Genomic DNA, 25,553 nt, shown 5'->3' with positions numbered 1-25,553 from the left:
TTTAGCAACAAAACATTTTTATTGCCGTTTGGTCATAATGACATAACAAAAAGAACAAGACAAGTACAGGCAGGCCTGTTAATTTGCATGTTTTAAATAGCATAACCATATGCTTTTGTATTTTTATTGCAACAACAATTTTAAAATGGATCGATAAAACAATTTGATTGAACTTTCACTGAGGTGAACTAAAATTCAACAATGCCTCTAATGAATACAAAACACAGATTTACTGAAGAACAAAACTAAAGAACCGGACGGTCCACTACATTTTGGTTCACAAACACTGTATTCAGGGTAGTCACTCACAGGGAAATTGGTTATTTTAGTTTTAACAGACAACTAAACATTTCTTAAACATCAGACAATTTGTTTGGTTTGCTTCCCTGTAAATACATTTTGTAAAACCATCCTTACTCTTCACTGCAATTATGACTGTATTTGCTATTAAAAGTACAATCCGATAAAGGTGACAACACTGAGGTGATAGTGAATCTGATATATGTGAACACATGAAGAACACTGGATGAAGACATAACAGCCATTAGTTCTGACAGCCTCAAATATCCAAATTCATTTGAAATCTAAACAATAAATACAAATATTCAAATGTGAATGTACAGTACCCTGTACTGTAATGTACTCTGAATAATGTGCTTGTACATAAATAGTCTTTATGATTGTATTACTGTCAACATCACATACATTCATATCTGATTATTTACGGTTTTAGAGGGACAGATCTAAAACATTATGGATTGTGCTCTTTATGTTTTAAAGAGGTCATATGATGCTTTTTAATGTTTTCCTTTAGTGTGTAATGATACGATCTGCAAAGTTACAAAGATCAAAGTTAAAAGATGAGGCTTCGGTGAATTGAAGTGTTATCGTCATGTCGCAGAGATGCCGTGTGTTTGGATGCGTGAGCAAAACTGCTTTTACTTTCAGAGGTTAATCAGTACACCCCAAAAGCTGCTTGTGCATAGCACATTTTACAGAGCACAGCTTCCTGAACCTGGGAGAGCACAACACCGCCTATGTACAGCGTTTAGAAAAAATGAGCACATTTCAGACAGACCAATAATCAAAATAATTAACTTTTAAAATAGCTTCATATGACCCCTTTAAAATTATAATTGTTTAAGTAAGGAAAATCTACCGTTCGACTGCTAAAAATAAGCAACTGGATGGATGATAAGGGCAGAAAGTGACAGGTAGCAGAACGGCCTCCTCAAGATCATGGACTAGCAGTAAACTCGCCATTCTAGAGAACAGACAGAAAGAGAATAATGCAAGCATTACATGAGTTCCGCACTTCAATTGCAAAAAGTTATGCAGTATTTAATATGCAAAACGTAGATTGCAGTCACAATGTTTATTATTATTAAATGGAATGAACTGGATGCACATTTTAATGTGTTTAATCATTAACCGTTTTGGACCAATGTATCTGTGAATGTCATTATGGCAGTTAATTCACAATCATTCACAATTTATGATATAAAATGGTCAAACAGCATGAAGTATGACTGCACCTGAACAGATAAACATTAAGTGTACTGAATAATAAACAGCTCAACACAATTTACCTCCTCCTCATCCCCTTCAAATACTGGCTGCAAGAAAAAGACGAGGGATTTTTTGTCAACTTAAAACTGTCGATTACACACTAACTTAAATTACACACTAAACATGCCACAATGACTGAACATTTCATGAGCATATTCCCTTAAGTGTGATGTTTCACAAACAAGACAGGACCATTCACTCAATGTGTATCTGAACCAAATGTCAAGATGCCGATCAAGCTATTAATTACTGTAAGCCTGAACCTGTATCGCTTTACCATGGGAGATCAACTCACAGCCCTACCATTGAGACATGCACTTTCCGCATCACTCTGAAGCATACACTTAAAAAAAAAAAGTTAGTGTGTGTATATATATATACATATATTTACACACACACACATACACTGTGTGTGTACAGTACATACATATAGATTTTGGTAGCACTTTATTTAAAGGTGATGTAGTTTCACTACTACATGTAATTACTATAAATTATGCATAATTTTTAACCCTAAACCAAACCCTTTCTCCAACCTTAAAGCAGCAGTTTTTTTAGCTTGACTCTTTTCGGGTTGAATGGTGGTCGTCTCGCCCCCCCTGGTGTCTGTGAGTGGAAAAAACGCACTTGCAACTTTGGGCCGGTGGACCGCCGTCAGGAAGTATCGCGTGATTTCAGCTCTCGCGATGTAATGAATTGCTTTACGGCACTGCACACATTACACGCATACACGCCCCCATCAAGGATCCGGCTAGCTATAAGAACAACTATCGTCCCATGGCAAAGCCGGCATATAAGAAGCAGAAAGCTAGAAAAGCATTGTCGGAGGAACAGAGAAAGAGGAAACGGCAGACTGACCGAGCGAGGAGTCAGACACGAGTAAACATCGGACCTGCGTTTTCAGAAATGCGAAAGAAACGAAGAAAGCGCGGTCGGAAGAGTCTAGAAAAAGGTAACGAAAATCTGACAGCACGAGGAACCGGACAAGAATCCCACTCGCTCAGACTTTCACCGTTAAAGTTGATTCCTGTGATTATCATGAGAACAGTTGTCAATATCTCACATAATTATCAGGACATAAATAAGCCTACACGTTGTAAGTGTAAATGAGTGCAATTTGCAAACTATTATGATAAATTGCAATAATCATGTCTAACAACATCATAACGGACATTGTTACGAAATAATGCGACGTACATGTAACTTTATTGGTGTCATCTGGCATTTAGGCTCAGGTAAGCCTAACGCGGTAGGCTACTTTATTATTATGAAGTGCAGAGGCCGTGAGTGCAGATACGCTCTGCACGAGTTTTATTTACGACAGTAACCTTAAATACAAGTACTCTACAGCGACTCTAGGGATCGCTGTTTGACAAAAACAGAAATCCTACATAGTGCCGCTTTAACTCTATAGCAGTACATGTAGTTAATTAATATTACACAGTACTTTTTTAAGTACAATGTAACTACGTCACCTCACCTTAGATTTTTTATCACATGAAATGATGAAAAATGTGTTTTCATTTTAGTCTTATGAGTGAAATGACTTAAACTCCTTTTACCTCATTGCCCTCATCTGTCTGATGCTGGGAAGTAAAGAGCATCAGTAAAAAGATGTTTTATGAAAAAAATACTTATATGTATATACATTTCAATACAACATTCCTTTGGGGAGTTGACATGCATAACTTCCTTTAGTAATGTACATGCTTTATAAATAAAATATGTATGCAGCTTTTAATGGAATACATGCACTTTTAAAAATTCATGTCATACATAAAAATTCTGAATCATTCAAAATAAAACAAGGCAAAAACTTCAAATTTAGGTTTCATATGGTTTTGAAAAAGTTTTAATTCAATGACTAAAACATGGCATGTGGTGAAACCATTAAGTAAAAGGTAACAACATATTCGTATGTGGTTGATATTCTTATTCTTATTCTTAAGTGTATACATCTATATCATTATTTAAAGTTTTTAAAAGGTTTTCTTTATAAAAGGTTAAGTATTTTTATGTAATGTTAAGATTGTAAAATATTTTATGTAATATATGTAAAAAAGAAAATTATTTCTTTGAAAAACAAATGTCTTTGAGGAGTTGCACCACATGACATTTTACATAAAATGTTGCAATTTTTGTATGTCATTATAATATACAGTAGTCAATATTTGAAATGGATCAAAAAGGTTCAAACTTGTCCTAAGACAAAAACGGGTATTGTTCAAAATGAATGTATAACTTTAATGAAAGGTTTTGATCCACTTCAAATGTTGACTACTGTATATATTAGTTTTTGTTTCCTACCTGAGTTTGGTACTGAGCCAACAGGTACTGTTGTAAGAATTTAACAGCCTCCTCACATCCAGCGGCTTTTGCCTACATGTAAGAGAAGCCCATTAATAAAAGTTTACAGCAGAGGTGTGTAATCCTGCTCCTGTAGTTTAACTCCAACCCCAATCAAACACACCTGAACCAGCTAATCAAAGGACTGTGTCCAAAATAACCTTCCATAGGGCAGTATTTGAGGGGACAGCCATTTGTAGTGCTGTCTAAACCCATAGTGGACATTACTGAGTGCACTCATTCAATACCATAATGCACCACAATAACAAGTGCACAACTGAAGCACACTCAACGGCCAGAGAGTACCGCACTGTGAGGGTCATGCTAAATGAATTCCCGCGTATCCTTTCCTCAGTGTCTGAATTCGCTCATTCGTTTTCATTCACTCCTTCAAGTAGACTATATTAGTGGAGTAATGTAGGGGAATAGTGAATGAGGGTAAAACACAGCTAAGGTCTCACTAGGTATTCTAGAAACTTCCAGGCAGGTGTGTTGAGGCAAGTTGGAGCTAAACTCTGCAGGACAGTGGCCCTCCAGGACTGACTTTGGACACCCCTGATTTACAGGAAGCATCTTTAAAATATATTACCATATTTGTCATTGCTTTGACAATGCAGAAGTCATTTTTTAGCCAATGCAACAAAAAATGGCTTGTATCTCCATTCATACAGTCATAAGAATGAAATGTCACTGAAGGCATCAAATGTTTGGTTATAATTGTGTATTCCACACAGATCTCCGTCATTAACTCACCACTTCAATGGGTGTCTGTCCATCATAACTGGTCATGGTCAGATCAACCCCAGCTAACTGCCAAGTCTCCAATCCTTCCAAGTCGCCACTCGCCGCAAGACTGTAAAACACACATTAGAATAGCTAAATGGGCAATCATCAACCATAACACAGGAAGTTCATAAACTGACGACAAACAGTTCTGGTATGTGCTAAATACACTGTTCTGTATATTAATAAAAAAAAATAAAAAAAAACAGATGCTGATATTTGTGACCATGCCTGGGACTCTGGATGAAAATTAGTCTGTATAGCTAAATCTGGCTCATTTACATTTGGACATTGTCCTTATGTTAATTAATGTGCATTGTCCCTTTTAAATAAATAAACAAACAAACAAACAAACCACACATTCATTGAACTTGAACTATATTAATGTGCCATTTAAAAATCCACCCTAAGCGTAACTATACTACTTAACGGAAGGATTGTTATTAAATAAATCAGTACAAAAAGGAAAAAGAAAAAAAGTACTACTACTACTAATAAAAATAAAACTGACACTTTTGTCATTTATCAAATTGCTATGTCCACAAGTTTATAAAAGCAATAAGAGGAGGATGGATGGAGAAGAAATATGTGTATGTAAATGAGACCTGCACAACTCCGTTCCAGCATCAACCATTTCATCCCGGGAAAAATGAGCTCCAGTCTTCCTCAGCAACTTCACAACACCCTTATGCCTACAGACAAAAAAAAAAAAGTCACATGTGTTTAATTGACGTCACCTTACAAGCCCCCTTTTGTGTTTTAAGTAAGAAAGATTTGTCCCAAACCAGAGGCTGAATATTTCAAAGGCAGCATTTGAAGGCTCATTTTAATGCGGCCTACAAATGCGTCCATCTTTCCCTGGGCCACAAAAGATAGAATGAGTGGATCTTTCGCAGCCTAGCCTTTCCCAAGATTCATGCGTGCTGGTGACGTTCATTGCTTCACCGCTAGCATGGCCTTTGAAATTTGCATCCTTTGAAGGATGCAGCCTCTGAATTTGGACACAACTATTGTTTTGGAATGATGGTGAATAAATCAGGCTTGTGCAAAATTCAGAATTTCAGAATTGGCCTCCATTCAATTCATGAATTGGAATTTGAATTGAATTGACTCCGCCCCACAGGAAGTTGAATTTGAATTTGAATTGGAATGACAGGAAGTGAATTAAATTCATGGCAATTCAAAGAAATTCTACACAGTCGCACATAGGGTGACCAACATCAAACAATCCAAATGTGGGATGATGTGGGACATGTTACCAACACTAAAACATAACCTGAAACTGTTATATAATGTCCATTTTACTTAATAAAAACATTTGTATTCTGCATTTCAGCTGATAACAATACTTTGTTATTTAGTCCCTTCCAGACAACACAATTACATCACAATGTAACATAACATGTCTTTATTTTACTTGCCATTTAAATTCAACATCACTGAGCAAGGCAGCAGGCAGCATGCAGATCACTATTTTTGAAACAGTTCTGACTAAATCCAACTAAAATCCAACAAAATAAATAATGAACATATAAAATATAAAACAACATGAAATTAGTTTATTGACAGCCTAGAATAAGAATATATTACACCAAACACTTTCATATTTTTAGAAAGGATGTGAATTAAAACAACTACAGCAGGCAATAAGTTGATCTATTCTGTTAAATTAAAATTTTAATTTACCGAATTATCCATTTGTTTTCTGACAGGGAACACATGAACGAATCACCGCTCAACATTTTGATTGACAACCTACTAGTGACCGTGTTTACTCCTTTCTTTGCAACCATTGGATATGATTTTAAAAACGGTTGTTGTATTTGTACTTCTGACGAAGCGCTGTTAAATATAGGTGAAAAACTACGGCGCAAAAAGAATAAATAAAATGCTTTCTTAAAAATGCAAAAGAACGCATGCACATTTTCTTAATATGATAATTAAAAACAAACAGACTGATAAAAATGCGGGACATTTTCTCAATATGTGACGTGGGGGACAAGGGGTGAAAGTGCTGTGAGGTACAACACAAAGCATGACGGGTGCTCACCCTAGTCACACAACAGAAAGAATATGTTGAATCTCACATACATTCAGCGTTAGGAAGGTTACTTTGGAAATGTAATTGCTTACTGTTATAAGTTACCCATTATAAATGTGGTTTGGATTATTTTATTTGGATTACTTTATCAATGTAAATCAATTACCTTTTAATTTGATTAGTAACTAATTAAATTACACATTTTACCTCAGTAATACAACTAAATACAATTACATTCATTTAGTAATTCAATAACATAATTTCATTACAGTTAACTCACTCCTCAACCCTGCATACATTTTGTTCTAATATATATATATATATATATATATATATATATATATATAAAAACAAATTTCCACCTAAAATTGTTTTTTTTTTCCTTCTAAAGATTCACTAAAGTAATTGTGGGAGTCATGTTCTATCATGTTCCACAAAATTACAATTACTATAAATCAAACTTAATTATTTGTTCTGTGACTAGAGCTTTTAACATTCATTGCTGGGGGAAAATATTTCCTGTTAATGTAATCTGTACAAGTAGTTCAAACTAATATCATTTATAGAATATGTAATGCAATCATATCTGACATATACTGTAAAGCTTCATTGTTAAACACTTCACTTAAAATATCTATATGAATTTCTTAGAATTTGTTTTGAATTGCAATTCTGCTTCCTTTAATTCAAATTCGAATTGTAATTCTAGATCCTGTTTTTGACATCAATTCAAATTAAATTCAAATTCAAGAATTGAATTGGAATTTAGGAGTCATTCTCAATTCAATTCCGAATTGTACACAAGCCTGGAATAAATGCAATGCTAACTATGAATGATTATATGGCGAGTTGCATCAGAACTCATTTAAAGGTCGCAACCACCAGTTTAAAACCAGTGGTCTAGTTCGCCTTAAAGACTGTATAAATTACACTGCCATAATTTCAAAGTTTTGACTTAACTATTTGCTATCACTTTTTGTTGCCCCAAAAATATTTGGACACTTAAATCAGTCGTACGTACCTGAAGCGAACAGCATTGCGAAGTGGTGTATCGCCAAAACGATCTCTGGCATAGACTGTAGCACCTTTACTCAGCAGATACTCCACCACTTTCAGATGCCCCTCACATGCAGCGATGTGGAGAGGAGTGCGCCCATCATAGTCTGCCATGCTCAAGTCAGAGCCCTATATAGAAACATATGAGTCATTACCCGCATCTTATTTTGCTAGACTGCATTTAATTCTGCCTTGTTTGCATGCATACCTACATTTTTTATTATAATAAAAAAGAATTAAAATACAAAAAAGTTTACAAGCATACATTAGCGCAAACTGTACAACGTTGAGTTGGACGATTCCACTTTTTACAGGTAGTGTTTGCCATTCTAAATGGGTGTCCAAACATGTATCAATATTTTACCATTTCCCTTATGGCCTCTAAAGCTTCAATGTCTCCGATCTTAGCAGCAACGCAGACCAGAGTGGGAGTTAGTGCATCTCGTATGGCTTCGAGCTCCTGTGGACATCAGTAATATTAGAGTTGATCACAATTGTTCATCACAGCCTCTTCTGCTTCTTTATATGGTTGTATGTTTTGTAATCATCATAGTTTATGCTAAAATACAGTGCACCAAACTGGCACAACTGTTAAGTGAAATCACTTCCAAGTAGGGGTGTACACTATACAGGGGCTTTCGCAAAGAGTAGTTATAGGAACTAACCACTAGAATGATCCTCTGAGAACTAGTTCTCCTGGTTACATTCACACCACCAGTGGGAAATCTAAAGTGATTTAAGCCGACAACTGTGTCATTTAAGAGCGGCATTCAACAACTGGAGGATGGAGGATGCAGTGACCATAGCTTTTGTTGTGTGTTGTGGGTTTTGTGATAACGGATATGGAATGTAGATGTATAAGTTATGCGATTGAAAGAGCACAAAGGAGAGCTAAGAGACGAAAACTCCCACGACAACATGCAGGGCTACATATCAGAGGCTGAGAAAAGAACACAACGCCGCAGACAAAGGCAACAGGTAAATGACATTAACATTAGCTTCCTGCATGTTAGTCCAGACTAAGTATATGTAAACTGCATTTACACAGCTGTTTAAAAAAAAAGGTGAGTGCTGGTGTTTCGTATGTTCAGCCAATCAACGTACTGTACACTTAAGTCACTGTGAGTTCCTTTTGTTCTGGGTTAGAACTTACTCTGAATTAGGAGCTAATTTAGTTCCTGGCAAAAAGCAGGTTCTTCCGCCAAAAGTTATAACTATGTAAACTTTCCAACGGTGCGAAAGCTCCTTATGTACACTATGTAAGAAACACAGCAGTTTTGTTACAAAATGATTCAGTGTTTTAAGAAAGTGAATGACACAATGACCCATTTATAAAGACAGGTCAATGCATCCAAAATCAAATACTTCCCTACTTCATATAGTATGCGAAAAACAGTAAGCCAACAGAGTAGTATGTGCGAACACATAGTATTCGGAAAACTCTCAGATAAATATCATCTAATTACTGTTATAAGCAAAACATTTTTGGTAGTAGTTGTCAATAATCACACACCCCAGAGCGAAACAAAGTTAGAAAGAGAGAAAGTGCATGTTACATTACCTCTTTACAGCTAATGCTGAGGGACTTGGCGATGACCTGGATAAAGCGACTGTCGCTGAGAGAAAGCTTTGCTCCGCCCAGGTCAGCTATCATCTCTCCACGCAGATTACGACTCAGCATCTTATGAGCAAATAGCATGCTTAATTAAAGTGATTTAAAACAAGTAATAATTATTATGGTATTATTATTATTTACATTAAAACTACTTAACTGCTTAAAAAAAACTGAAATTCAAATCAAATTCATGTGGTAAAACTAACATGCAAAAGAAAGAAAGAAAGAAGGAAAGAAAGAAAGAAAGAAAGAAAGAAAGAAAGAAAGAAAGAAAGAAAGAAAAAGAAAGAAAAAGAAAGAAAGAAAGAAAGAAAAAAGAAAGAAAGAAAGAAAGAAAAAGAAAGAAAGAAAGAAAGAAAGAAAGTTGTAAAAGTTCACGTAGTGTGACATTAAATAATTCATGTAATTTAAAAAAAAACGTATTAGCTTTGAAAAATATATTGAATTTTTTTTCTATTTTTTTCATTTTTAATACTATTTACTAAATGGTTACACCACATGAAATGTCTTAAACTTTTTCTGAAAATGGTATAAAAGTCAAAAATAATATGAAACAAACATTAAAGGAGTATACGGCGAAGAACTTGGCATTTGTATTTTAAATTAACACTACTGTTCAAAAAATTGGGGTCTGTACGATTTTTTCAATGAAATAAGTCTCTTTGAATGAAAGAAGCTCACCAAATTGATAACAAAAATATACATTAAAACGGTAACATTGTGAAATATTATTATATTTAAAAAAAGCAAATTGTAAAATAACTATTTTCAATTGTGATTTATTTTAAAATGTCATTTATTTCTGTGATGCTAAGCTGGTTTTGGGCTCTAATCTCCGGTGTGAAATGATCCTTCAGAAATCATTCTAATATACTGATTTGGTGCTCAAGAAACATTAATTATTATTATCAATGTTGAAAACAGTTGTGCTCCTTAATAGTATGTGAAAACAGTGATACAAGTTTTATCACTCACCCCAAACTTCAGAATGGTAGTGTATATGTTATTGACCCAAATGTGGTTTAAATATATTTTTTAAGAGACATTCTTCCATACCTTCTTCTTCTCTTCTGTACTGAGGTTTTGTTTTGCCAGCACATAGGAGAGTTTTGAAAGAGCAGCTTCTGGGGTCATATCACACCCAGCGACCAAACCGGCATCACTCAGAGCCTGAGAGGGAATATTAAATTACACACTCCTGGAATACACACACATACGGCCTTTCTTAAGCAAACTCCCATACCTGGCCAGTGGCATATGAGGTAGTGACCGATCCCCGGAGACACTGGGTGCAGTTGATCATGATGACTCCTCTTTCGGTCGCTTTACGGATCTCATCCAGCAGGTCAGCGCGGTTATCAGGGGCGTTCCCGCTGCCGTAGGTCTCCAACACGATTCCGTCCATAGGAGGCTGCAAGAAGGCCCTGACCTGATGAGAGAATGGATCTCGTTTAAACATTTGAAACATGCAAAAGTTCAGCCACAAATTAAACTTCTGTCATTATTTACTAAAAAAAATTTAAAATAATTAACATGTGCATGCACTGAATCTAGCGATTTGGCAAAAACATGTCAAATAAAGGCAGACATTACCACGCGGCCTTACTGTATCAGCGGTGATTCCTGGGAAGAGTCGCAGGAGACCCACATTACGGTTCAACTGTGTGCTGACAGTGAATTTGGCAGTTGTATTTGCTCGCCAAACAGTGTCCCAGTTAACTAAAGAGTAAGAAATAAAGCATAATACATCTGAATAAAACAAATAACACTGCAGCATCACTAATAAGGGAGGTGATATTAAAATATATATTATGTCCTATGTCCTGTTATGTTTTTTTTTAAGTGAACAGCAAATGATTAAAAATGCTTCTTTTTTTAATTACTAAAATTTAAACCATAAAAAAACGTTTTTGTTACTAAAAATAAAATTAACCAAAAATAATAATAATAAATATATAAAAAATGCCAATGCAACATTTCTCATTTTAATTTAGATTACCTCAATATACAAAAAACTAAGACTAATATTGAAATAAAAATGTTTAAAAACTATAGACATTTAAAAAAAAGACTAAAACAAAAAAGACCTAAAAAGTTAACTTTATATATATATATATACAGGTATATATATATACACACACAGTTATAATAGTACCTCAATTACACCAAAACTATGCCAAATATGGGTAACATCTACTCAACATTTGTTACTCCAGATGTTTGATTCTGAGAAGAATAACAAGTTAAAGTGTCATCATTTGCTCACTTCAGTGTTGAAAAAGCATGCAATAAAATTATCATTATAATTCTATATTAAGCGAAAATATGAATACTACATTAATAATATTAATAAAAAGAAGAGATTTTGAAGAATGTTGGTAACCAAACAATGACTTCTATAGTATTTTTTTTTTCAAGCTATGGAAGCCAATGGGGCCCATCAACTGTTTGGTCACTGATATTCTTCAAAATATTCTTTTGTGTTCAGCAGAAGAAAAATAGTCATACAACTTTAGGTTGAGTAAATGATGACAGGATTTTCATTTTTGGCTGAACTATCCCTTTAAAAGTATCAGTCCCAAATCGTACATACTGAATTTCTACGACAGAAAAAAAGTAATACAGGAAGGACATGAGTAAATGTTGTGTGCATTTTCCATTCCCATTCTATTACTGTACAAAAATGGGATTAAGGCTGTGTATAAATGTTGGCAGAACTGGAATCACTTGTGATGTCGACTTCAGCGTTGGCTAATGGCGGCAGGTTTGGTGAGGTAAATGCGTTAAAGCTTCCAGCGTCCACTTTGGTGACACGATTTCCCCTGTACAGCTTATGATGAAAATACAGGCAAACCTGTGAAGAAAGACACAAAGGGCTTTTTTCTGGTCCTTTACTCTTTTGTTTTTTTGCTACAGAAATTATCAAAAAAAATATTACAATAATTTTATTCTTATTACAATAACTTTATAACAAAGAATCTTTAATGTGCTTCATTGGCATGTACAGCAAGATGTACAGCAAAACATAATCATTTCAAAGGACACTTATAACCACATTTACTCAAATATCATTTCCTGTTTTTTTCTTCTTTTTAAATTCTATATTTAAAATAAAATTATTTAAATTTTAAATAGTTTTAAATGCTAAAACTAATTGATAATGAAATTGTCAACTATTTTAAAACTGCAGTCTGAACATCCTCCTTTAAACCGCATTTGTAATTGCTACAAAGGAGTCACTCAGATTACAAAACACACCTCAGGGATGACAAACTGTCCTGCTATCAACAGCGCCCCCAAGAGATTGTCCCGCCCGTCATTCCTCATCTCATAGATCGGCACCTGCAACATAAAGATGGTTGTGAAGCTAATAGTGAAGTTAACATGATGCTTTTTTTGATGACCACTAGTTAAATGTTTATACTGGAGGTTTTTACAATTTCAACTAATATTACTGAATGATCATGAAAAAGGTCTGCAAAGAAGCACAAAATTACTCCAAAGGGAGTTATTCTCTATTTCAGTAAGCACTGATTCTGAACTCCCGGAAACGCCTCGATTGTTGTCTTAAATTGTCTTCCGAGAACAAACCCGTCACAATATCCCTCATGCCCAAGGCATACTCGAAATAAAGGGCCATGGTTGAGTTGCGTTAGTAGTGTGTTGAAAGTTGCGGTTATGGTAAGGGGTGTGACATTTCCCAAACACACTCAGAATCAAGTTCGCTTCGCAACGTTATTGTGGCTTTATCAGCTGTCGAGACACATGTAACATTTATATGTATCCGCCATTCCCGGTCTGATAAATTATAGGCTATATATTTAATTATATTTACAATTTTATATGTATAATGCAGTTAGAGTGGGAATCAAGGCTTTGTTGGGACAGCAATGCATGGAGAAGAGCAATTACTCAACAATTTAAGATGAAGAGGCGCTCTTTGGTTTTCAAATATGATAACTAATAAGCTACCGCAAACTACTTTCTATACAACACATTTCCCGTAGTGAATTATTACTGCTTGGTCCGTTGGTCTGTTGGGTCAGATTGCTTTTCTCACCTCAACCGAACCGGCCCAGAGTTAGTTTTCAACAGGGCAGAGACCACCTCGTTTTGGTGCGGATCCGAGCACGATTGCCATGTTCATATGTGCCTAAACACACCGAACTTAGGGAGAAACATACCAAGTTCCAAAAAAAAACCCTGTTCCAAACGAGACAGGTGTGAAAACGCTCTTAAAAGGCTTAATTTGTGCAACACAAAGGTGAGTAAATGATCCATTTAAGACACGTTACCTGTGAGCCAGTGAGGATGACAGGCTTTCCCAGATTCTCACACATGAAGGATAAGGCCGAGGCGGTGTAAGCCATGGTATCTGTGCCGTGCAGGATGACAAAACCGTCGTATTGCTCATAGTGTTTCTGTGAATACGAGGGAAAGAACTTCAGCACTGATTTTCACATACCATCTAAAAAATTGTTGACCTGTTCACTGATCTACCTTCAAGAAATTTGAATATTACCTACAATTACAAATTGTTGTAAAAAAAAAAAAAACCTAAATAAAAAAATATTTTATCAGATCAGTTCTGTTCACAAATCAATATTTCCAGTCATGTCCATCTCAGTACTAAACAGTGTGACCATTTCAGTCACGTTCGCAAGCCAGCGAATTTAATTTTAAATGTAAGCAAAAAGCCCTGCAACTCCAAGCCAAACATAAAGATGGTTATAAAGGAAGAACCTCAATGTCTTTTCCAATAGTGGCCCAGTCATCTGTGGTCATATTACAGGAGTCGAGGAGGGGAGAGTATTCTAAAACTGTATATACAATCCTCTTATTCTGTTTGGAAAGTCTGGGGTGGAAAAAAAAGAGAGAACAGGTTTAAAAAACAGCTACATTTTAAAGTTTGACAAACATTGACAACAATCTATAAGTAAAGCAAAACTTATTATTTAAACCAGCAAAGACCATTAGGCAAACATTGGTTAGTTTAGCTAGATCAACCAAAAAAAAAAAAAGAAAAAAGAAAAAAAGATAGATTTTTTTATTGACAGCAGGAGTCTGACTGATTTCCTGTAGTTAAAACGAAAACCATGTGAGTGTCAATGGATGAGTAAATGATGTGAAGCAGCAGACTTCAGACTTTGCTCATGGTTCTGGGGCGGCTCATGGTGTTATTGTAATGAAGAGGGGAGCGCTGGGGGATTTTAGAGACTGAGCAAATTAGCATGACCTCTCTTAATTAAAAACGGACGATATATTCTAAAACCACATACATATTCATGATGATGTTATATTGGGCCACCCTTGTTGGTCGCACAGATGAGCTAATAGAGCAATAGATCTAATGGATTTACAAAAAAAAAAACATCTACTAAAGACATGAAGGAGGATGCAGCCCAGGCCTTGTTTAGCAGTGTATGAGTTTAAACCCCCTTAAAGTGCCCCTATTATGCTATTTTAAAGGTTCCACAGTTTTTGGAGGTCTCCAACAAAAGGTTTACATGCTTCCAAGGTCAATAGGCACGTTCATTTTCTCATAATATACATTGCAGCATAACCTTTTTTTCTAGCTGTCAGTCTCTCTAAACCCCTCCTTTCCAAGAGCCTACTCTCCTCTGATTGGTCAGATAGCCCAGTCTGTTGTGATTGGTCGACTGCTTACAGCATGTGTCAGAAATAAAATGCATAATACCATATTTGAATTTCAGCTCTAGATCTTCCTCAGCACTTCATACACAGAGATACAAACAAATCTGGTCGATTTTACAGCATAAATTCGAGCACGAATCCTCATACTTTGGAAGTGCAAGCAAAGTGGATTTGCTTTTGCAGCACAGAAAACAGCGACAATACGAACCAAACTCTTCCAGGCCTCAGCTACAACTACAATATTTAAGGACGGGTCAAAGTAGATGTTGTTTACGGGCAGCCAATGAAGATCATAGGATGGCATTATACAAATGTGTTTTTCAAACCTATCAGGAAGTGAAACTGGAATTGCTGACGCCTCGTTTTGGCAGTTCAGAATCAATTCTTTCTTTTAGGATTAGGAATTCTTTGATCTTTAACATTGCAGACCTTTTACATTCACGAACAGCTATATTGCACACTGCATGAAAGGTAATATTCGAAAAAGCATAATAGGGGGAACTTTAAGATTGTCAAATATGTGGGATTTTTTTTCATGTATATTAATTATTAGTTCCATTTCTTTTAAAGCTAAAAGTTTTGCAATGAAGCATCTCTAGCATGCACTTACATGACATATAGTCTGTAGATACAACACACGTTATCGTTAAAAGCAAAATAGTGCACCTTCAATGTGCAAAATACAGAACTAAGGCACCAAACATAAAATTGACTTGCTTGCTCCTTTCTATTATTAAGACATTATTTGAAATATTTAACCCATCCATTTGTAAAATGCAGCATCTCAAATCCAATTTGCTAATAAAAAAACTAAAGAAAAAAAAATACAGTAATAAAACCAGTGGAATAATATTTATTAGAGAAAGCAAGCATTATTTCTTATTCTCAGATATAAAAACTTTATTATAATTATGCTATATTATAATTGTTATATATTAACTTCATTACAATTGCCATATACATTTTTGTAGACGGTGTCATTTAGTCATTTGATGCCACAGTAAATTACACAGGATACACAGAAACACAGTTTAATCTACCATCAATCATCTGCCTTTTGCATGCGTGAAAAATTATTGTATAGCCATAACCATTGCGCTAAGACTAACCAGCAAATATATTGCACAAATCAAGCAAACTTGTACATATGCAGCTTAGCAAACTTGTGCAATTACATTTCAATTACAAGACAATTTCATTCATTTCTTTATTTTATTTTTTAAAAGATTCATTTTTTTAGATGTATATTGTAAAGGTAAATTTGAATTTATGGGAGAACTATTCCATTAACACTGTAATTAAAGTAGAAAATAACAATTCAAACCTGTATTTTGTATACAAATAGAAGAATGTAGTTAGTGTCTGGATCTATAAACAGGACAACACCTCCAAATTTCTAACTTGATGGCACATGTGTGTGCATCTGTGTGGAAACTTACCGCAGCACCAGCGTGTTCTCCGGAGGCTTGTAGTAGTCATACAGTCTGGTATGTTGTGCGTACTGCTCATCGTGCAGAACTGGGAGTTTGCGTAGAGTTTCAACAAGGGCATTAGGTTCTGGAGAGAGAACTGCAAATATAGACGAACAACCTGTAAAAAGTTATGAATAAATGCACCAAATTCATATACTGTACAAACTTTTTCATGTTTGCATCCCTCGGGTTCTTTTGACCAGAATTCAGCATCAGCAATGAAGCCAAAAAGACCATCTTGAATATTTGATATTGCGTATACTATACTAATATTGTATCATTTTACACATTTTGAACCACATTCGCTTTTACAGGGTAGAATAAAAAAATATTGTATCTAGTATAACTAATTTTATATTATTTATGCTAGAAGTTCAATGAAAAAACGGTTTACATGTGAAATAATTATGTAGACCTGTCGTGATTATTGATTGATCATATGATAGTTGTTATTTTGAATATAAATACACAGTGCATAAAGATAATATAATATTATATTATAATATTTAGGCCTATTTAATTACTTTTACGATTCCAAGTAAAAAAAAGAAAAAGAAAAGAAAAAGGTATTAGGCTTACACTGTATGTGACATGTCAAAACAGAAATAAATCATTGATCACAATTATTTGTGTGACAATTAATCGTCGGCACAAAATGAATGATCTTGACAGGCCTAATGTGATAATGTTGTAAAAACTATGTGGTTCAAGTTAAATGTACCCCGAAACACTAACAATCTCATTTAAAATCTCTTTTTTGATTTCCAGAAAGGTGAAAGTTGCCTCTAAAGACCTGTAATGGAAGGAGTCTACAGAAAAAAAGCAGTGGACTGTTTCCCATTTGACTAGTGTTGATCATGTGTTCAACAAGCCAATTCAGCTGCTGTATGGAACTGAGTCTTGGAACAAAATGTGTCCAGGTTTCCACTGGGGATGAAAAAATACCCACAGGACTTTCAAACAGGACCTCAGATTGATTTTCAGAGCCTGTGTTTATGGCAGAATAAAGGATAAAACCAAGTTAGGGTTGAAAAAGTCAGCGTTTATTGTATTTCTGTTATGCAAGTACACTCTCTGTCCTTGAACTCTGATAAATAGAACTGAATGTTTTTTGTGTTTGATCTTGCAAATTCTTTAAAAGATTATATCCCTTTTATCAGTGTTCATTTTAGATAAGATTTTTAAAGATAAAGATTCACGTTTGTAAGTCGATTACAGTAAAAAAAAAAGAAAAAAAGTATTTTGCAGGAAATGGTACTAAGGCCAGTGTTGGAAAAGACAAACATCTGTTCACAGAAGGCAAATATTTAACAATTCTATTTAAAGATTTTGCTAATTAAGTCATAAAACAAGACCAGCATCCTCTTCAAGCATTCTTAAAGCACTCTTCCCATCCCCATTTATTACTTTACATAATCAGGTCACCAAGTGTGCATTTTTCAGACTTCCAGCTGTGTAATCCACTCCTGCTTCTAATATACATCCACTGAAGATGCAGAAATTGGTGAAAAAAAAAAATCCTCATTGGCTGGACAAGTCATGCTTGAAAAGCAAAAAAATATATATTAAATGATAATCTTTAAAATAATTAGACTGATGATGGGAAATTAAAGATGAAGTTACCAAATCATCCACCAAATAAAATGCATAACAGGTTAATGACAATTCATGTTATATCACTCACTCACTGTGAAGTTGTTTGCATGTCTAGGCTAATTGTACTGTTATTGTAGTTTTGACTTAACACAGACTATACCAAGTAAACCTTATGTAAACATAAACAAATTGCATAATCAATGGGCATTAATTGTAAGATAGATATACAATATTTTCACAACATTATTCTGAAAATACATAAACACGTTTTTAGTTATTTATATTGTATTAAAGAAATAGCCTACATCTTGGTACAGGTTTGTTTAGTCATGGTATACATGCTCAGAAAATTGGAATTAGATCCAGAAAGGCAAAGCATCATTTATTTACAGATGCCACTTCAACTTGGTTTGATATTTATCACATATAACGGCATTTATGCATTCCAGGTTAATCCTAAAGATAATTATTACTTTCCAAAGCATTAATATTTACACCCAACATTCATATTTTGTATGACATCAGCAAACAAATAATCCCATAAACGTGTCATAAAATATTATACTACGTATGCGTAGTATTCGTATATCATATTTAAACCCTCGTGTAGGCAGGTGTGTGAGTGAGCGCTGCTGATGATAGTGTTTACCGTTATTATGATACGTCATGCCAATGGTTCCGCCGGTGTTTATGACCAGGACCCTCGCCTCGACATTCGGGCTGTTATCAGGAGACTCCGAGCTGCTGGAAAACCTCCTGCTCTGACCCGTGGAGCTCCGGCTGAGAGATTTCTGCGACTGAAACACATCAAGCTGACTTGACCTGCTGCGAGAAAGAGCTCGACCCAGCGAGGTCATGCTTGTTGAAGACTGTGCAGAGGTAGTGTGTTTCCATTCCGCCATATCGGACACACTAATGTCTATCCCAAAACCAAACGACACAGTTTCTTAAAGAGACAGCGCATTGATTTTGAACACTGATACACATGCTGATACACAAATGAACATATCTTTATCAGAACAATTAGTTGAAATAAATAAAAAGACAGTAATAACAATAAATAATGTTTAATAACTTGTTTTCTCAATCCTTAGACTTACCAAGCAATGAGAAGAACCCATGTCATTTTAGTTGAAGTTCATTCATGAATTGGCATGTTTTGTAGCCTTGACCACTGTAGTAAAAAAATAAAAAATCCCCTACACACCTGACTTAAGTTAAACCGGGTGTCCCAGACACACACAATATTATTCCCAATCTGACCGCGTTGGTTGACGCCTATAAGTGTATCTACTCTGACCACATCGGACGCCTTACATTACCTGACCGCATCGGAACCCCGCCTAAGAGTCTCACTCTGAGTTGTTTGACCTCTCAACCTTTTTCAACACTATCACTTTGTGATTAAGATCTCTAGTGTTATATTAACCTGCTGCAAAACATTACAGACTCCAGGCAATGCCTTCTTTAATCACGGTCGGAGGACCTCAGACAAATTTCTGAGAGAAACCCAGCTTCATCAAAAATTAAAACATTTATAAAGGATACAGAACACAGCAAAATAACATGACATACTACTTGTGATCATTGTGTTATTTTTCTCGTATTTGATTGGTTCAATTTGTGTAAAACAGCATGCACCCACCCACACCCTCTGTTAATGGCAGAGCAAATTCAGATGTTAAAATAATTTGAACCAACAAAATAATCGGGTTGGTGGTTCATTGTTAGTTCATCGTTGATTACTCATTATGGGACTATTAAATTCAGAATAACTGTATAGGGTATCTTCAGAGTTTCTGAAACGGCAACCTTGCTTAAAAAATACTGCTAATACATTATTATTTTCAAATGTTAGGCATGTAAAGAGAAATCAAAGGTTAAATATTTTAACCTGTAAATAAAAAGAAATGTTAGTTCATGATTAGTTAAAATTAAACCAAATACACACATAAAGATAACATTTACTCTCTTATTTGTTGCAGACATCAGGCAAATGTGTGTTTTTGGACCAATAAGAGAGCAATGCATAACAAATATTTTTGGCTCCTTGAAAGTTGTAAGAATGTAGACAGTCCCAGGACACTTGTCATTTGTGTGTAATTTTTTAGCCATTAACCTGTTGCTCTTTCTAAAGGCCCGTTCACACCAAGAACAATAACTAAAGATAACTAACTATAACTGTAATAGTGTCTAGACCAACGGACCACTTTCTATATCATTGTTATCGTTATAGATGTGGTGTGGAGTGTGAACTGAGCTATTCTTTTAAATTAAGAACGACTTTTTAATACTATATCTCTATCATTATCATTATAGTTATCATCCTTGGTGGAAGCGGCCTTTATTCAGATATTATTATATCTGTTTTGTATGTTCCAGTTCCAGTCATTAATTCAAACAGGACAAACAGGACTTTTTACTGTTAGTACTGTATCACTTTAATTTTTCATGTTTGTTCTAGAGATGTGGGAAATGATAGATGTGACTCTTTCTGTAGGTTAGCTACTTTGTTACACCAGTAGATGGTGACAAGTGACTGTCTTCAGTCTTCATGAGTTATGGCTGGGTCTGTGCCTTGTTTGTTTGTTTGTTATAAGTCAATGGTCACCAGAATGGTTTGGCTTTCAACATTTTTCAAACTATCTCCTGTTGTGTTCACCGTTTTGTGTAGTTTTAAAACAACATGAGGGTGGGTGAATAATGACAGAACTGTACTTTTGATTTGTTATCCCTTTAACAATTAAGTCAAGCCATTCATAAGCACAGTCCACTTTTTCTCATCACAATTCATAACAAGTAGTTTATGGTTTATTGCTTAAGATCTTTTTCAGTTCACTTTTAGAGTAGATTTGTCTGATAGTTGTTATTGTTGATTTGTATTGTAATAACTAATAGGCTTCTATCACTATATTGCTAAGTAACACGGTTTCTCAGATTGTGTGAATCTGAATATTGTAGCCTATGTGTATTTTGAAATGTGTTTTTTTGTAGTAAAGTCTTTTGTTTTATTACATAATTAAAATGCAGTACAAAAAGAGATAATACAGAAGAAGAACATGTGGGGGTTTGACGTTTGCAAAGACCTTTATTATGAAATACGGGCTGTAACGGTCATTTCCTCTGGTTTGCGTTGACGTAGTCAGTTTCACACTGAACTCGGCTGATTTTAGGAGTGAACACCGGGGTTGAGACCGCTAGAGAATGGTGGCCCTCCGCAGGTAACTAAAACGCATTTAGTCGCTCTAAAATGAATGAAAATAACATGTTAAATGTTATATTTTACATATCCTGTCGAAAATATGTTTAAAAAGTCTGTAGTGGCGATTTTGTGTGGGTTGTTCGGACGGCTAAGCTAGCAGGCTAAGTTGCTCTTTTCTGGCACTCCCTCTGAGCCTCTCTTGTCTCTCAGGGACACGTGAGACAGTCGAATTCAGGACGGTTGAAATCGATGCGGCTCCGCTTCAGACGGTCCAGATGACAGACCCACCGGCCGGCCAAATGAACGCTTTTCCGCCGAGCCTCTGAACGTCTTCAGCTGCTATCCAGTTACATTTTTGGGGGACGGACGTGAGAGTGCCCCCAAGACGGACATTCACACGTCAAGAGGAAGTCTTGAAAGACCGCAGGCTCTTAAAGAGGCCTCAGCACTTAACAGCCACGGCAAAAGCACCGCAAAATCGCTGCTTTTGTCGCATCTCTGTGGATTAATAGTGAGTGTGGCATTTTTCAAACGGGCACCTCCCTACAACCGAAGCAAAAGCGCTGCAAATCGAGCTTTGACCTTTTCGTCTAGTACTGAAAGTTTTCAGTACTGTCATTGATTCAGCTGAACAGTGGCCCGTATCGGCTGGAAATACATTTTATTAACAGTGACTTTATGCCCAGCAGCGTGATTACTTCATACACGTGTTCTGTTCACTTCTAAATTTGACATTCCCAAGAAGAAATCTTAAAGAAAAAGCCCATTTATTTTGCTTTTGAACCAAGTTACCCATATAAAACTTTTTTTTTTCTTTTGGAGGGAAGTAACCATTTATGAACAGTTTGCAAAATGGGGAAGATGCTGTCAAAGATATTTGGGAACAAGGAGATGAGAATATTGATGCTCGGTCTGGATGCCGCAGGGAAAACCACCATCCTTTATAAGTTGAAACTCGGCCAGTCCGTGACCACCATCCCAACTGTCGGTTTCAACGTGGAGACGGTCACCTACAAAAATGTCAAGTTCAACGTGTGGGATGTGGGCGGACAAGATAAGATCCGTCCCCTCTGGCGACATTACTACACGGGCACGCAGGGGTTAATTTTTGTGGTGGATTGTGCTGATAGAGATCGCATAGACGAGGCCAGGCAGGAACTCCACCGCATCATCAACGACCGCGAGATGCGGGACGCCATCATTTTGATTTTCGCCAACAAGCAAGACCTGCCGGACGCCATGAAGCCGCACGAGATCCAGGAGAAGCTGGGACTGACACGCATCCGAGATAGGAATTGGTACGTGCAGCCCTCATGTGCGACCACCGGAGATGGACTGTACGAAGGCTTAACTTGGTTAACATCTAACTACAAGTCTTAATGATACTGGCACTGACTGTTTAGGACAAATGAACTCAATATGGGGAAAATAAGATGACATCACCCTATATTTGTGCTGTTTTGATTTAGAGTTAACATTTATTTTTGGTTAGTTTTCAAATGACCCTTTTTTGAAATAACGTTTATGGGTTTGGCTTGCTTTTAGTTTCCTGTCTACTGTGACACAGCCGTGTCACACACCTTGGACTATTGCTTAACATGATAAAGCATTCCTGAATGAAGATTATCAAATTTTTTTTTTTTTTTTTGATTGTAGGTTTTCTATATTTGTTGTCTCTTCTACAGCTTCTTTCTTTGGGATTTCAGAGTCAAAAAATGAAGTTTTTCTCCAGCAAACAGTCCAATAGTGTGTTAAAGGCATTTTATACCGAGTATCGAAACTGTCCAGGCATCCACTGTAGCAAAGCAAAGTTTTGCTGTGGAGGTTGTAGCATACTAATCGTAAGTAGCTCATGTGGTGTAACAGGTTTTAAACCGTGCCATAGTTATGATATCACTGACATCCAATGATAATCAACATGTAAATTAATCCATGGAACATTTTATGCAAGAGTCTAATTGTGGAAGGCAGGCTTACTACCACAGACATAACTTATATTCAAACAGCATAATCGAAACAGGTGATCTCTTGTGCTCTCGAAAGCTTGAAAATCCTCTGAAAGTTTTTTGTCTGCATTGCAGTGTAGCCCGAAACAAGTTCAATGTTAAAGATACTTCATTTTTTAAACATCGAGGGCTGCCTTTTGTAGCCCTAATACCATTTAGGCTAATTGCATTGACCAGATTGTCTTTGACTTACACTCATATGTCTCTAAAATGTGGGATTGTTACATTCTTGCATTTCAAGTGTAGTGCTTGCGGTAGAGTGGACTGAAGTTTTCATTTTGGAGAGAAATGTTTCATTCTATTCATTTCATCTCTTTGCTTTAATCATTTTGAGAAACATGTACAGAAACAGCTATGTAATTGTAACTTCAAATTAAACTTAGTCATTTTAATGCTTTTAGTTCCTTCTTGTTCTGACCAGTTCATGCTGTCTTTGATGCCTATCAATGCATGGGAGTTTCCACTGTCATTTACCGAAGCCAAACCAAAGTCAGATGGAAAGTGTGTTAAGCATTGCTAGAAAATTCTTTTTCGGTTTGTTCTAGGTAGTGCACATGGACATTTTTTTCCTGGAGTTTGAGGTCCATATATATATTTGCACAAAATTTTCCAAACCTAGGAAGCCAAGCACTTTGGAATCCACAGCAGATAAGATTGTAAAGAATGTTTGTTGGGTTTAATGTTTGACCTCATCGTGTGCTTTTGCACACAGGAATCCAGACACCTTTCTAAAGGGAACATGTGAAATGGCACACTTTCAGTGAGTGATTTAATTTATACAGTGCAGTACACTTGGATCTTCCTTTAACGTCTTATCGCAAATATTTGTTATATTTACAATGGAGTTAATCTCCCCAAAAAAGGCTGTTTTGAAGTGGCGTGTTGGAAACGGGTCAGCTCTACACACCCCCCAGCAAATCCCACTGTAAAAACAGGATGTCTCCCGCTTGCTCTCTAAAGGCCGCACAGCTGCTAAACTATTGCACACAGAGAAGAGTAATGGGCGGTCGGCGCTGGACGCCACAAATGCTGCTCTTGCTGACACAGCTGTTAATAACAAGCGCTGTGCTCACTTGTTGCTTTGCACGCCATCTTGAATGATTGTTAAACCGCTTGGCTGTTTCTTCTCTCACACTCGACGGTATTCAAATCAGTCGAAGCCACAAGGGCCGCATCAGCCGCTCACAATGCCGGAAATGAGCTTGACTGCTGACGTACTGACGGTTGTTTTAGCTGAAGTTTTGGTGCGCTTCCTTTTTAAAGTGAGATATACTGTACTTACGGCATAGGAGCAGATACTGTAACCAATCCTGAGGGATAAAGCAGCTACCGTTGTGGTCCAACTTGTTGAGACTCGCTGTTATACCAAAATACAGACATTTGCATGTTTGTTAGTCACATTTACAAGATCAGAACTGTTTGAATTACAAAGCAGGTGATTGTCACACTGCATGTGTTTTATGGCTGCGTCTTATCTTTCTTCGTTGGCATGTAGTGTGCTGTGGGTTTATGTTGATTACTGCGGAGGCCAAAAGTGTGGATGATCTCATTCATGCCCTTCAGCTGATGTTTCATCCAAAATCTTGTGTGGATATACATATACATGCACACACACACACACACACAAACACCAAGGCTGCATTTATTTGATCAAAAATACAGTAAAACAATATAATATAAAATATTACAAATGAAAATGTTTTCTATTTGGACACATAATTTATTCCTGTGATGGTAAAGCATCATTTCTGTCAGTATCACATGATCCTTCAGAAATCTTTCTAATATGCTGATTGAATATGCTTAAGAAAAAATGATCAAGTTTTAAAACGGTTGCTTAATATTTTAATTTTGTTTTCTAAATAGAAAGTACATAAATATGGGTGTGTGTGTGTGTGTGTGATATAGTGTATTATGTGAAATGCTTATTATGCTTGTGTTATGTGAAAGGATCCTAATTTGTTATATAGCCTACACGCATGATAAATGAATGCAAAAATATAGTAGCAAATGTTTCCTCTCCATTTTCATATCAGCAGTTTTTCATGACATGCAGTGTGTGCGTGTTTGCCTGCTCAGGAAGTTTTAGTGCCGAGCCGGCTTCATTGTCATATCTAAAGGGAAGTGGTCAGTGTGACGTCAGGCCTGAGCTGAGGTTGGGTGGTGCTCATGTGGCTCTGCTGATGCTGGTGGTGTGTTAATGACACACACA

The 25,553-nt window shown here is 36.0% G+C and overlaps 2 protein-coding genes across 7 annotated transcripts; one reads left to right on the top strand and one right to left on the bottom strand.

Annotated features, from left to right (window-relative positions):
- aspg (asparaginase homolog (S. cerevisiae)) lies at positions 1-24,844 on the bottom strand. Of its 6 annotated transcripts, none has more exons than XM_077238503.1 (18): positions 24,624-24,844; positions 18,783-18,930; positions 16,505-16,634; positions 14,154-14,265; positions 13,706-13,831; positions 12,669-12,752; positions 12,138-12,264; positions 11,017-11,129; positions 10,654-10,839; positions 10,467-10,580; positions 9,357-9,476; positions 8,160-8,255; positions 7,761-7,924; positions 5,304-5,390; positions 4,669-4,768; positions 3,877-3,948; positions 1,590-1,616; positions 1-1,264 (listed from the first exon to the last, which is right to left on the bottom strand). In XM_077238503.1, the coding sequence occupies exons 2-18, from the start codon at positions 18,799-18,801 to the stop codon at positions 1,238-1,240; spliced, it is 1,704 nt and encodes a 567-aa protein (XP_077094618.1). In that variant the 5' UTR covers positions 18,802-18,930; positions 24,624-24,844; the 3' UTR covers positions 1-1,237. The 6 variants fall into 6 exon arrangements, with proteins under 6 accessions (XP_077094618.1, XP_077094614.1, XP_077094619.1 ...); XM_077238499.1 differs by lacking the exon at positions 24,624-24,844 and adding an exon at positions 3,132-3,155 and having other exon boundaries at positions 18,783-19,108; XM_077238504.1 differs by lacking the exon at positions 1,590-1,616.
- Positions 21,241-23,733, top strand: arf6b (ADP-ribosylation factor 6b). The gene is made up of 2 exons (XM_077238506.1): positions 21,241-21,354; positions 21,546-23,733. Exon 2 carries the CDS (start codon positions 22,188-22,190, stop codon positions 22,713-22,715), a length of 528 nt encoding a protein of 175 aa, XP_077094621.1. The 5' UTR covers positions 21,241-21,354; positions 21,546-22,187; the 3' UTR covers positions 22,716-23,733.
- Positions 24,845-25,553: the final 709 nt, after the last annotated feature.

This window comes from Siphateles boraxobius, unplaced genomic scaffold (genome assembly GCF_051911475.1).
Source record: "Siphateles boraxobius isolate OS27281-9 unplaced genomic scaffold, OSU_SipBor_1 22, whole genome shotgun sequence".
Classification (NCBI taxonomy): Eukaryota; Metazoa; Chordata; class Actinopteri; order Cypriniformes; family Leuciscidae; genus Siphateles; species Siphateles boraxobius.
Note: the sequence above shows the minus strand (reverse complement) of the source record. Positions and strands in the feature narration are given on the sequence as shown.